The sequence below is a fragment of the Corvus brachyrhynchos genome, unplaced genomic scaffold (assembly GCF_000691975.1).
Source record: "Corvus brachyrhynchos isolate BGI_N302 unplaced genomic scaffold, ASM69197v1 scaffold142, whole genome shotgun sequence".
NCBI lineage: Eukaryota > Metazoa > Chordata > Aves > Passeriformes > Corvidae > Corvus > Corvus brachyrhynchos.
The window spans coordinates 2,970,262-2,985,414 of record NW_008237226.1 but is presented as its reverse complement, the minus strand read 5'-3'; the positions used below and the strand labels follow the sequence as shown (position 1 = coordinate 2,985,414).

At 37.0% G+C, this 15,153-nt stretch overlaps 1 protein-coding gene across 5 annotated transcripts in view; it reads right to left on the bottom strand.

Moving 5' to 3' along the window:
- Positions 1-15,153, bottom strand: part of CDK14 (cyclin dependent kinase 14) — a 320,052-nt gene that overhangs the window by 209,985 nt on the left and 94,914 nt on the right. For all 5 annotated transcript variants that reach the window (XM_017729275.1, XM_008629897.2, XM_017729276.1 and 2 more), the window contains 2 exons: positions 13,892-13,986; positions 2,933-3,012 (listed from right to left, as the gene is read on the bottom strand). In XM_017729275.1, the coding sequence (XP_017584764.1) occupies positions 2,933-3,012; positions 13,892-13,986 (175 nt within the window). The remainder of the gene's footprint in view (positions 1-2,932; positions 3,013-13,891; positions 13,987-15,153) is intronic.

Genomic DNA, 15,153 nt, shown 5'->3' with positions numbered 1-15,153 from the left:
ACTGCTTTACTCAAATGTTGAACTATTTTCTAACAGTAGTTTTAATTTACAACTAACTAAACTTCTGCCTAAATTTGCCTTGCATTGGTGGAAAATTAGAAAATAAGGAATAAGTCAAGATGAAACCTGCCTGGTTTTGCCATTATGAGTTTGGAATTAAATGCCCTCCAACAGACCTCTGGCTCATACCACTATATATGCATTTTTCCATTAGGGGAACACTATTCCTCAGATAACTGAAATTAGAAGTTGATCTCATCTTCAGTGGTATTTGTCTTTGTTCTAATTGTCCCAGCCTAAATTACAGCACTGGAGCCCTTAGTTAGTCATCAAAGATCAAGAGAAAACTGCTTAACACAATGTCCCATTCTTACTGTTGTTCTATATCAAACTTATCAGATAATTTCAAGAGCTCATAGAAGCATTTCTTTTTTCCTTTTTCCCCCCCCACCCTTGTAGCTGACAGCAGCCATGGATGCATTACAGAACCCAGCATGTCCAAGATGGATTAGATGCTGCCAAGAGGAAAGCAACAGCTTCCTAAGGTCCTGCTAGTGAAGCCCGTGGCTGTAGCAGCTGTAGCGGTACTGTCAAATACTACAAGCCTGGCACAACATCAGTGAGGTTACTTTCTGAAAATTACATCTGTAATACAGCTTTTCTTACTTTTCTGGTCCTAATATTTGCTTCTGACAAAATCAAAACCAACAACAGAAAAGTCAAAGCCTAACTAAATACAGATTTTTACCCTTCCCATCTTCGTATCAGGTATGTGTGACTTCTACATGACGTAAAACACACAACACTGTATTTATACTGATAGCTCCTGAATGATATTCCGCTAGCAAGGAGACAAGATTTCATTTACCAAAAAAACCCTCATAATTAACTTGTAATCCAAGTTTGACACCACCTAACCAAGAGTCTACAAGAGTTGAGAAAAAACGTTTTTATTATCTTAATACTCTTTGGATCTAGTCTCAGCTTAGATGAAGACTTAAAAATATAATGGATTCATACAGTCCTATCAAAATCAGTGAGATACCACACACTTAAATCCGTATTAATTATTAACTTCAAGGGCTTTTCTAGACAAGACCTTTGTTCTACTAATATTAAAGCACCAGAATTTTAACTGGCTTCAATCACAGTATTGTAGTCACAGCTAAAAAGAAAACTTCTCCAATGGCAGTGTGAGAAGTATTTTCATGCAAGTATGCCTTTATAATTTTAAAAAAATATCAAGTGGGAAAAATCTCTGTTCTTATTCCTAACAAATACTTCTTTATACTGAGCTCACACAACACACTATTTATGAAGGAAAAGGGATTATACTGCATTTGACAGTTATAATGCTATAAACTTTCATCTAGACCAAGCTCACATTGAAAAACCTTTTAAGTGTCACTAAAAAGGCACGAGAAATTCGTAATTACTATTCTCTTATTAAGTCAGTACCATATCAACTATCAACCTGAAGAACAATAAACATATTTGAAACATAGACTGTTATAACTTGAACTCAGCATTACAAATATTGAAAGCTGCACCCGTAACCCTCTGTTCACCTTGTTATCACAGCACAGCTGCAGGGACAGACAGCTCACAGATAAAATAGATATTATTATGAATAAATGTGTCAGATCATTCAATAATTGCTACTCAGATGAAGCAGTACAGAGGAACTGAGGAAATTCCTTCATAAATTGGCCACCCATGGTTTTCCCTCCTTTGTGAAAGAGCCACCTTTAAAATGCACAGTCTTGGGATGGAAATCCACAGTAGTTTAGAGACTTCTAACTTCAGGATGTCAATCAGATGGAAATCCACAGTAGTTTAGAGACTTCTAACTTCAAGATGTCAATCACATGAAACAAGGGGTTTTTTGCCCTGCCCACTCCAGAATGGGCTCATTGTACAGACAGACATACAGCATGCAGAAGGCAGCAGGAACACAGGCAGGAGTAAAGCACAAGGGAGCTATAGCTGCTGTGTCTGGGGCAGTCATGACCATGAAGCCACGCACCTTACATGCAGGGCCAACGGTGGACCCTGTGAGGGCTGATGTTCTGGCACCTCCCTGGCCCATCTCACCCTGGGAATTATGCTGATAGTACAATTTTAAATGGTCCCTCAAAGTCATAACAGTTTCATCTCTTTAGTTCATTACCAATTGCAGCTGAGTCTGAATAAGTGGTGTGATGGTAAATAGTTTATTATTTCTCTACCAAGGCTCATTTTTAGTTCCTTCTAAGAGAGGAGGCCCACACAGAGAAGGCATATCCAGCAATTTCTGCAAAGGAGTTCGACACAGACTCAGATAAAGCAGTCGTCACTAGGGACCAGGAGAGGCTGACAAGGAAGGATAAAGGAGTGGAGCAGAAAGCTTAACAGGCATCTCCAAGCGCGCTAGATAAGAATCATTCCCAAGCCGTGCAACTTAGAGTCCGTGGGGAAGGAGAAACAAACAAAAGCTAGTTGCAAACTACACACAGCTTCTAAGGTGCCTGTAGTTTTGCTGCCTGATCTTTTGATTGCCTTTATCAAGAAATGCTTGTCAATGCTTCATGCTGCATATATATGAAAAATTACTTCTCTCTTCATCCTAGGTGCTGCCTGCAGGCAAGAAGCGCATCTTACACAGTTCCCTCATCTTCTCGAGTGACTTCTCACACCCACCTTAAACGTGCTCTTAAGTACTTGTTTGTATAGTAAATCTAACAGGAGCCAAAGCACAGGTGGAGCTGCATTCTCTAACAAGAACTCCCACACAAGAGGCTTTGTTTTTGAAGGACCAAAGTTTCTTCCTACTGAGAACGTAACCACATAATTTGAATTCTCAAGCTATTCACTGTAGCATGGCACAGAAATAAGAAGTGCAATGTAATTACAAAAAGCCCCGCATATATGATCACTAAATGTGAGTGCATACCTTCCCTGATTGCAGTAAATGGGGTTCCTTCCTCTTCTTGTAACCTAATCACCTTCAGTGCCACCAGCTTTCCATTTACCCTGAAAGAGAAAGAGGGGAGGGGAAGGAAGAATTTAGAAAACCAAAATTATAGCAGAAACAGTATTTCTCATAATAGAACTTGTTTCCTATCATGTACTTATTCAATTTCTTCCTGTCAATGCCAGTGATTCATTTATAGCACTGTAAGAAACACTTCATAGCTTCCATAATATCAACTTTATATTTTCAGACTCAGATGCAATCCAAGAAATGATCTCAGTTTTCTGTGAGTCAGTTTCCTTTCTACCACAGCTTTGTTACTGAAGCTTTGTTAAGAACTATCACATTGTAAAATTTGGTTATACAATATCTGTTCATTATTTGATCAGACTGTTCAAACAAAAAGGCATATGATTTTCATCAACCACTTCACTTGCATTATATCCAGATTTACACTGATTACCGCCTTCCCACTGCATGGCACACATTATTATAGCCTTCAAAAAGGTACAAAGTTTGAGTAATGAAATAATTTTTAGGTCACTCTGGCCATTTCCTGCTAGGGCAGGACTGTTACTGAGGCATATTCTTGACTACATGGCCCAGGCTACTTTTAGATTATAATAACTCTCATTTATAAGTTTAAAAATATTTTGTGCTCCAAGAGACAAATCTTTTAAAAAGGTCATTTTAGTGTAAAATCTATTTGGCTTGTTTCACTTTTAGCATTCAAAATTTCACCACACATGAATTACATTCCAGGCCTTGCAAAAAAATCCAGTAGGTTCAGTTTATCAAATAAAATCTCCCAAAAACTGAACTAAGCTGATGTTCATTACCATCTTCAAGAACAAACTCATACTATGAAACTTTAACAGACTCCCCATGTATGACAAGCAATGGTGAGGATAAACTACCAAAAAGGCATAATACAGGGGCATTATTATAATTATTATTATTATTATTATTGAGATTTATTTCTGTGAAAGCAAAATTAGCCTTTACAGTTACAAAGCTCAAGGATGCATTGGAGCCTTTACACTCCTGTAGTCATGGAGGCAATTCCCTACTGAACTACAAGAGGGATGGCCCTAGAAGATGCATTAAAATTTCAAAGCAAGATGATATGGACAACCACCAACTCTGAATTCATCTTTCCCCCTCAGGCTTTTAATTTTTGCAGTTATATGAGTCCAGTGACGGATGGCTACTGTCTTGTTTCTTCTGATTATTCTTCTTTTATAATTACCAAAAACTCATTAGCCATATACTGAACATTGCACAATGACTCTGAGCAAGTTAAGAAACCCTGGGTATCAAAGGATGGTTTACTCATCACCTTCCAATTATTCATAATATTTCAGGCTGTCACCAGTTCAAGTCTCAGGCCACTAGTCACTGTTGAAAGAAAACTATCAGCTTAACTCTCCTGGATTTCTCCTTATAATTACCTTACATTTTTTTATTTGGACTTAAATATAACTTACGGCATCAGAAAAAGATAAGCCTTGCCTCAAGTAACTTCATGTGTCATGCTTAGACAGGAGAATGCATCATATTAAAAGCAGAAGGACTGATGACAGACATGCAGTTCATATACATGTGTAGTTTTCAATTCCTCTGTCAATACACCACCCTACCTATCACATACATATTACTTAGATATCTGGATAACTTGAATATTTTGCAATAGATGAAATAACTGCAGGAGACATTTAAGTAAGAAAAGCAAGATCATTTTGCAGATAAAGAACAGAACAGATGCTGTGTTCGGAGAAGGCAATGCAAAATACAGTGGAAAAAAGCAAATCAAAGAGGTATTAAGGAAACAGGGATGTGGAGTCTCTTGATAGAGAAAGACAAATAACATGCAGCATTGTGTAGTTTATATTCTTTTTAATCTAAAGTTCTACATTCCATTGATTCATGAAGAGTGATAAATAACACAAACAGCAATAGTATGGCACTAATTTCAAAGAATTCTCAAGTAAACACAGTAGGTGAGCTGTGCTCTTTAGTTATCATTGCCCCTTTGTCATTGGTACCTGTCATTATCTTGATAGACATCATGGCAACTATTAGTACTATCAAAATAATCAAACTAATCTCAAGTATTGTTCCTCTGGGATTTCATTCTCCTCCTTAATATAATTTATCTCCAATGTATCTATCTATAATTTCCATAATACAACAGCCTCCTTATTCTCATTTACTACTCAGTCATTAAAATCTTTTTTTTCATTTAATTTTCTATAAACAGAAGCATATAAAACTGGAGATGTGAGAAATTATGAAGTATCAATTAAAGAGATAGGGTGTATATTCACATCCTTTAATTATCCTCCCACTGATGCAATCTCAGGATGCAGTTAGATGACGCTGAAGAGATGAGCTAAGGGCTGCCTCAGGGTATAGGTTTCTCCTGCTAAATCCTTGCCACACATTCCTGCCACTGCCTTGTATTTGCTCTCATTTCTGCTGGACTTTACAATGAGACTGCTTAGAGAGCTTAAATAAGAGAAGACTGGCCCTTTCAAAAAGAATTAAATCATATTTTTAAAAAATTATAAAGGCATGAAAAAAAGAAAAAAACACTAGAAAATACATAAGAACTGGGTCTGCCTTTTGAGAAGCAATGTGTCATGGGATCAAGCCAGCTATGTCTTGAAAATACACCCTGAAACTTGTGATGCCATCTCAAAATAATATGGCAATTTCCTTAGAAACACTGAAAAAAGGAAACCTGGATAAAATTACATCTGCAACCTATCAATACTTGTCTTTGCAGACTTCAGAAGTGATCAGATAAGGGTAGCGGAACTCCTCCCAGATATTATTTCACATTTATCTTCCCCAACTTTCAAAGTATGCTCAGTATTTTCATTACTTTCAAATACAAGTAGAAAAACTGACAAGCAGACTGCCTCTTAGACAGTGAAAAGGCAACAGTGCTGACTCTTTTAACATCTAGGATTCATTAAACCACCTCTATTACTCACTGTCCAAAGCAAACAGTTTCACATCTTCTCAAAACAATACACTTCACTGGGTCAAGGATTACACTTATCATCTTACACCCATCCTGTCAACTGCCTCATTAGTTTCTATTAAGGACAATATTGACTAAAGAATTCCTATTTTCGAAGCCATCCTCCCTTCTAAACTAACTCACTTTCTCTTTCTCATCTAGAAACCTTCAGAGAAAGTACAGAAGTCCTAAAGCCTCTCTAATCTTCACACAAAACTACTTTACTCTAGGCAAAACACCCACAGCTGATGGACTGTTTTCTGATTTATGGAAATTCAGCACTTTAACATTATATAATCTCTTCTAATAAATTTCTGATTATATATGCAAAGTAGGCAAAAGACAAATTAGTCTAAATTGCTTTATGCAGAGTAAAGTAAAAGTCTGCATATTATAAAAAATACAAATAAGCCAGATATTACAAAAAATGCTAACATAATGTGTCATTCTGCATTTTCTAAACCAGCACATATCAACACTACCAAAATAAATACATTTATAAAAAATGACTATTTATGAGAAAGTAGAGAAGATTGGAAATTATTTAATGCTTTAATGCATCATTAAGAACATATACTGATGAATATAAAGTAACTGATGAGTTAATTGGCTTCACTGGGGATAATGCTGATGAGGCCACATAGAGAACAAAAGAGTATAACACCACTATTTTCTCAAGTTCTTCAGATATATTTAGATGAAATAAATGTTCTAAATATACACATTTAAAAGAGTCAATTAACATAAAATCTGCCAATTCTGATTTCAATCTCTTTATTTAATACTGAGTTTTACCACTGGCTGGAGTTGAGGCTGTGCTCATAATGTGAGCAAGTGCTAAGCTGGGAACACTTCTGTAAAGAAAAATCAGTAGATGGTATTGGGATGATGCTCTAATGTGTGATACAAATCTCAAGAAACTAATTCTTATGAAGGAAAGTAACTTTCAATTTTTAAAAATACATTTACAGGAAAAGCTCAAAGTTTGATGATCAAACCTCAAGAATATCTGATTAGATCTACTCTATAGTGATATTAATGTCATGAACAGACACCTAAAACTCCTAACAAACTGTGGGGGCCTAATGAAATCAGGCTCTGCCAGAATTTCCTTTGAAGAAACCTGACAGAGGCACATTCACTGTAGAATTAGTCACCTCTGATTATTCTACCAACGAATAAGTAATTCCACATTGAGGGAAGCACTTCTTTTAATCATTATCATAAAAGACAGTTCAATGTAAACATAGTTTATATTATATTTTTCTTACTAAAAAGGACTTATGTTTCTAGTTTACAAAAGCCACTCCCAGTCCTGCTAAAGCCCTATAATGTAAATTCTCAAGGGACTAACACAGGCCCTGAATTTCTCTTTTTGAATCCCACCACCTTTAACCTCATCCTAGACAAAAGTTACCTTGCTTAAGTAGAAACCAGTGGATTAAAGATAATTCATAGTGCTGACATTTATTAGGGCTGAAAAAACATAAGATCAAAGAGTTTCATGAGAGATGAAAGATTTAAATTATTAATTAGTGCTGTCACTGGAACTCAGGACTCAAGGCAGTCTCATACAAACAGTGTGGCAGCCCTCACTTGAACAGGAGCAGGTAAGAGTTTACCTCCAGGTCCCTCATCCCTACCCCCCAGCCCACATCAGCTCAAACTACTCAGCAGCTCACCTAAGCACAGGGCCTGGACCTGACCTATGCTGCCAGAAGGAATCACCTGGGATGGGCAACAGGGAAAGCAATGCAAAGCACCCTCCTCCTCCACACACCTCACATCTCTCCAGGCCCCACTGATGCTTATATACAGAGAAGTTGAAGACAAACATAGAGATATCCCTTATAAGTAAGGCAGCCTCTTACAACTGCACACACTGACAGTCACAGGGGATCTCCTAGAGATGCCACTGCTCAGCTAACTGGAAAATGCATTGGTGCACAACAGCAGCTGGCAAATTACGTCAGCATTTTCCCTACCATTCCAATCATGCATATATGGCCAATAAGGTACTATCCAGTAACCACCACATATATGTAATATAACTATGTTCTATTCTAGTTTTTCTACCAAGTTTTCCAGGGCAATACTTGATAAGTAATATAATAGACTTACTTTCTTCAGTTTTGTCTCCTGCTATGCGAGATAATAATACTAAGTCACTTCTTTAAACTGCTTTGCAGGGTGAAGCACAGCATATATAGTGTAATGTTCTTTTTATATATTCAACTACAGAGAAAAATTTTCCCAATCTTTCTTTTAAATGCTGAGAAATTCACTCAGAAAGTGATCAATATGGTCAATGATTCATCTTCTAGTTAGAATCCTAGTAACTTGTTTTAGTACTTACGCTACTTTAATAATTTTTTCCACCACTTGGCATTTTAGTTGAACATCTAGTTGTTATTAGTTTTCTATTTAGTTCAACTTGAAGTTCTTATTTTTATTAAAGAGTTGCAATGCTAGAGGTTTTTAAAAGCGTTTATGTACATACTTTATAATCCCATGTCATGACTTGCCTACAAAAATCAGTTAAGAAAATCAGTTGAAAAATGAGGGGGGAAAAAAAAGAAAGCCTAGTTGGTAACCATAAAGTGCCTTTTCATAACCCATGAATATGTATTCCTTTTCCAGCCATCTGTTATCCTCAGATGAAAAGAGTTCCATTTGTAGAACACTAATTTCACACTATTTTCAAGAAATAAAGAAAAGGTTAAGGAATTTTAGGTCATTATGGCAACATGAATCAGAGTAATTTTGAAGTATCAGTCTAAATTAATTGGCCATACCATGAAGAAAAATGTTCCTGTGAACTGGACTGTTGTACATGAAACTTATCAGGGAGCCTGTGAACACACCACCTCACATGGGCATGGAGTAAAGCTTGGGGAATAACTAAAAAATGGCAGATTGACCATCGGAAGCTTATGGCACTTGCAACAGATTGAACACAAAAGACAATCCGAGAGTCAAGGAGGTTTCATGACAAGTAAAATAAATTCTGCAACTTCAAAAACAAAAGTCAGAACAACAATTAGTCCTGTCAGTCATCCTCAGTGAAGGTTTCAGCATCATAAATATAAAAATCAAAATACACAAACCATCCCTTTTCTTGTGAGCAGCCATCCACACACATATTTATGAAATACGATGGTCACCTATATTCATAACACACACTGCAATACGTCAGGCCAATAACAAATAGATGCAGTTCTCACTGATTATTCAAAGATGCCCTGCTGCCTCAAGAATAACACAGCATGGAAACCATGGCCAATGAAGAGCATGATGCCTCCCTGAGCATGATTTCTCTCTACTTTGCATCATGAACTCCCTACTGATTTTTAAGGTGAATAGTAAAAGGTACTGCCTTTGATGGAGATAAATGTTAAATGCCCAGACTCCCTGAAAAAATACATTTTATCTTTGGGCACAAGTTGGAGTCTCCTTGAAAACAAAAAATTCAGATTTTGAACTGAAATGGGGGAGGTGCCTTGACTGAAGGACTGCCCTATCTCTGCAGCCTTTGAGCTCTTGTTGGCAGCACCAGCTTTTACTGTGCTCTGCTCTGTGCTCTGTGCTCTGCTGATTTCTCATATTAATAGTTTAAAAGGATAGGGACCAGAATTCATTAGAACTAGTATTTTATTAAGGATAAACAGAAATGATGTAATTTTGTGATAGGGAAATTAGGCAAAAATGTCTTGGTTGAGCTGTTAAAAATTCTACACATTTTTGTAATACTATGAGAACATGCAATTTGGTAAAGGTGCCCAAAAAAGTAAAGGTAGGGTAAAAAAACACATGGGCATTCAAGAAGCAGATCGAGAGCACAGTGGAGATACACTGGTGTGCCTCTCAAAACACAGACACATGCTGTGCAAGCAGCAGCCACAGATCACATCACTTTAACCGAGGCAATCTTTTTTAATTCTTTGCCTTGAAGGGCAACTGAACACAGTGGGAGAGGATGGAAAGCACGCCAACTCAAAATATTGCCAAAAGCACAGGTTTTTCCTTTAAGTGCAATATGCAGACTTCCCAGTGGGGGAACGCAAGGCCTCCACGCTGCTTTGCAAGGGGCTCTGGTTGGCAGCAGCTCCCTTGTGCTGTCACCAGCTTCATCTCCAGACTCACAACTCACATCAACATTTATGTGCCACAGATCAAGCCAGATCCCACTGCTGTATGTTCAGGTAAATTTATAATCAAGGTCAAGAGGGAAGAGGGTCAACAGCAGCAGGAAGACACACATGTCAATATGCAGACAGACAGCACTTCCTCAGCTCAACCACACAGTGACAAGGTATAGGAATTCAAAGGGCACCCATTGCTTTGCACCTACTGTATGGCAAATGTCCAAGGTGTTAATCAAATACAGAGTCAGTGGACCTTGCATCATTTTTTATAGTGTTATCAGCAAATTACTCGGCCCACTTCTCCAAAATTTTACATTAAAATAAATCCTTTCAAAATCATCAGAATTTCATGCAGTAAGAAGCCTCTTGGGATTTTATACAACTAAGTAAAATATGAGAATCTAGCCTGAATGAAAGTAGAAAATGAATATGCCAAGATGAGTTTCATTATACACGTCTGATGTGCAACACATGAAATCAAATAGATTTGCCTATTGATGCAACTGTCAGCCAGAAAGAAATGACTGCTTGGTTGTTTTTCCTATAAACAAAAAAGCCCAGCCTAAGTGAATACTGCTTCACTTTCCTCAATAACAAAGTCTTGTTCACTCTGCCACTTCTTCACCCCAGGGATTCATTTTTATCTGACAACAAAAAGAGAAATCCGTCATCCAGTAAAAGGAATGAGCCCATTTCATTTCGCTTTCCTGGAATACTACCAGAGATGCTCAAAAGTATAGAAAAGCAATGGGTTTTATAGGAAGACAAGGGCTTGGTACCATTTATCCTGCTCCAAGGTGTAAAAAAGCCAGGATTGTTCTGAAAGCAAGTTACTGCACATATTACTTTAAATTTTAGGAAGGGAATGGCTGATTTAGTGTCTTTTCAGGCAAGTATGTATCTTTTAGACTCTCCAAATAGTATGCTAAGATTAAGAATGTTTTATTCCATCATTATGATCAGCAGGGGAAATAATTTTAAAAGCTGAAATGTCTCTCAGGAAACGCATAAAAAACACACAAACACTCCTAGATGCCACATGCGGCTGGTGACAAATATTAAGCAAAATAATTCAGAGTACAAAGCATCATTCAGCTCAATACAATCTTAATTTTTCCATCTTCAACTACCGTTAAGGACACATCTCAGAAACATTTTGGCAAAACAAAAAACCAAGCATTAGAGTTAGTTATCAGGGATTTTCAAACATTATGGCCAAAATCCACCTGTTGCATATTACCAGCTCCAGCTTTTCCATCACGTGTCTTCATTCTGCATTGCGCCATGAGAGCTTAATCCTTCAGCAGTCAAACTGGGCACATACCAAAATAAACAGACCCCTCTTGCTCATTTGTATTCCCACTGAGTCTGCAGGTAGAGGAACACAGTGATGCATATCACAGTCTCACCCTATGTACCCATATGAGAATCTGGAAAAAAAAATCTCTATCTATCCCTGTATCATTTTAAGATAAAACTGTAAACAGTCAGAGTCAACCTGCCTGAAAAGCAGCAGCCAGGTTCAGGTCCCAGCCATAGAATCATGGAATTGTTTAGGCTGGAAAAGACCTCTATCATTGACTCCAACCACTAACCCAAAACAGCCAAGCCCACCTCTAAAATATGTCCCTAAGTGCCACACTTGCACATCTTTTAAATACCTCTAGGGATGGACCAGAGCCAGTGTTGGCCCATCCATTTGCCCCACACCTGTCTACCTACATTTCCCAAGAGTATATCACAGCAGTGATGCACTTTCTTCTTTGGGGATACCACCTAGGTCAGAGATTCCTCAACTTCTCACAGGGACAGAAGAGGTAACAGGGCTACATTACCTCAACAAACAAGTCCTTTTGAAATAGCAGATAACACCTGTAGTGTTTCCCAAGTTCTCAAAATACAACCTCTACCTGCTGTGAAGTAATTGAACTGTCTCTCTAGTTCAAGAAACAGAAGTCTCGACTGGACGTGCTGAATCTGGATAGTGCTGGATAATATGGAAATTATTCAATTCTCAGTGGGAAAAAAAATAAGTCAAATTCAAACTGGTGAAGGAATACTACTATAACAGTAGGAATGGTCTCTGCATATGAATTCTTATCCACACTCTAGTAACACATATTTTTTTTAAGAACACATTTTAAAGACCTTGAAGAAGATGTTACAAAGCAACAGGACAAAGTTGTACATAATTGTTATGACTCTCACTACTTATTCAGAGTGAGCTACTTATGATAGAGAACGCAGTGTGCCCAGTAATTTCAATTTACTCTACAAGTACCATTAAAATCACTGAAGTATTTCTTTCAGATTTGCAGGCAACTCTACTAAAATGAATATTTCTGACCAATCTACATTTCATAACATGTTCACAAGTCACTATTAATGCAATAGCTTCAGGGAAGGGTTTTGATTTTTTTCTAAATTTCAGTCTGTTCCACTGACTGACAGGACATCCAATGACTCTGTTGCCTTAGCTCAGTCTTACTGAAAGCCGAGACATATGGGCTGACTGTCATCAGATACTGTGATTTTGCTAAAGGGTTTTAGCAATAAGGCACAAGCTGAAATCTATACAGTTTTCTCATATTACATAGACCCCAATAAAAAGCTTACACGTGTATAATGTCTGGAACTTATGGTAATGCATAACTGAGCCATTAACAACACAATGCAATAGCATTTCCTTGAAGAAAGCTGCCAGTGAAAGCCAATACCTGCAGTGGCATGACATAAGTGTGAATATTTTTTCTGCATTTAGAACATGTTTTTATTCCTATCAGCTGTCATTATGCTCATCAATACCTAAGCTACTGAGAGATGAGGAAACTCTCATTCTGGTTTATTACAAATATTCAGTGAAAAAAGATAATTTTCAGTACCTAACCAAGTTAATGATCCTGGAAAATGTTCCAGTAGTTATTCTGTCCCATGACCATTGTGATATTCTCCACTGGAATGGCACAGTCGCCTCGTATCACTGACTGGCCAAAGTAAAGATATAATAAAGATATCACATGTACCAAATCCTTCTTTCAAAACTGCTTTATAATTATTGGAAATCTGATTATGCAAAGTTGATTAAATATGTGAAATGGCACAAGACACTCTGCTTCACAACAGGTAAGTCTCAATGTAAGCACTGGCTGAAGAAGAATATTTTAAGCAGGTTTACTGAGTTATTTTATGCAATATAGAAGGACTTAGGGCATTTGGGGATAAAAAGGCTGTAACAAATGACATTAAAGTGGCTGAAAACATATTTAACATGTATAGAGTAGATTATTTTGAGGTAGAGTAGTTGCAATGATTGTAAATAAACTCTTGTAAACAAACTAAACCTAGAGTAGTCCAAAATTCCATTCATTCCCTTCATGTTGTTTTATTAAAGTTTTATAATAATGATAAACAAAAGATTAACAACTTATCACATATATTCAGCATTGCTCTCAGACCATCACAAAACTCTACTTGACAGTATATTTTGCTTTTACCCCTAGAAATTAATTTGGTATGGATACCAAGAAAGTAGTACAACATTAAAGTGCAAACAAAACATCAGATTAACAAGGACATCATCTTGTTCTAATGTGAAGGCAATATGTTGCCTGTGCAATATGGTCTCAGCCTCTTTCACCAGAGCACATGGCAGTCAGTAGCACTTTGATTCACAGGGATCTATGTACGTGTTCAGCAGTATTAGTTGATACTTTCTGCTTATCTTCATTTACACACAAAATTAAATGAAAAGAAAACACCACTTACTTGCTTTTTCCTTTGTATACTGTAGCATAGGACCCTTCCCCTAGTTTTTCCAGTTTTTCATATGAGTCTGCTTTTCCAAACTTAGGGCTCGTAGGCTAAACAAAACAAAAAAGATGGTCTTTCAGCATGTATTGCACTCATAACATTAACTGCTTTGATTCAGCCTTTAGAGACCAAACATCATTATCAAGACTTATGGATGTGCCTGTTTTCAGCAGCCAACAACAAAAAAAGAAATAATAGGGAAAAAAATTAATATTTACTCCAATAAAATATCATTCAGCAACCCAGATGGTAGCTGCTAATGTCAACCATACACTTACATCACTGGATCTACCAAAAAGATTTTATTATAAATCAAGGAGATGGTTCTGGTTTATTTTTCACATATATCATAGAGAGAAAAAGATCATTAACAGCTAAAGCATCTTATCCATGTTTAGAGATCTAAACAGCAGCCTTAATCTGAACTGAACTGAAAATCAGAACTAATAGAGCTGTTTAATCATTTTTTTCTTTCTTATTTTTTCAGGTTAAAGCCCATCCAGAAACATTGCTCTAAGTAGTCACTGTCCCAGTAAATGAATCATTGTTCAGAGCGGGGTCAAAATGCAACAGGAAAGCATCTTTAATGATGTCATCTTCTGAATTATGATTACAGTCTTCAGACTGTGGATATAATCACACCATATTTTAATGTACATTTTACATTAAATGTAAATTGAATTAACATTTATTTAAATTATTTACACTAATTTACATTAAAGTCCTGTATCCTTAATATTTGCAGCCTAAGTGAGGAGTCTAAAACTGCACCAAGCAATGATTCTTGCTCTAAGGGCCAGACAGCTCAGCTGGCCTTTGTGACAGACTGATACTTGCCCCCTTTTATACAGTCCTAACAGAGTACAACTCAACACTGCAAACAAAGGAATTCACCTGATATTAAAACTTTCCATTGAAATTCTGAGAAAATGTTTGACTTTTTTGAAGTGCATCCTATTTTCCCACAGTTCCCCATCTTCCAGTTGTCTGGAAGGAAAAGGCATTTTATTTTTCCTCCAAGACCAGGTGGACACTGCAAAAAAATGACCTGCAGCTGCCCTCAACATCACCTACATATCTTTTAGACTGCAGTGCTCAGATATCACAATCAAAAGATCATCAAGAAAGTCTGGAGGGTCAGCACTAATAATCAAATCACACACAGTGACTGATTTGATAGTACTCCTGTTAAACACTACAAAGAAAAGCAGACAAGC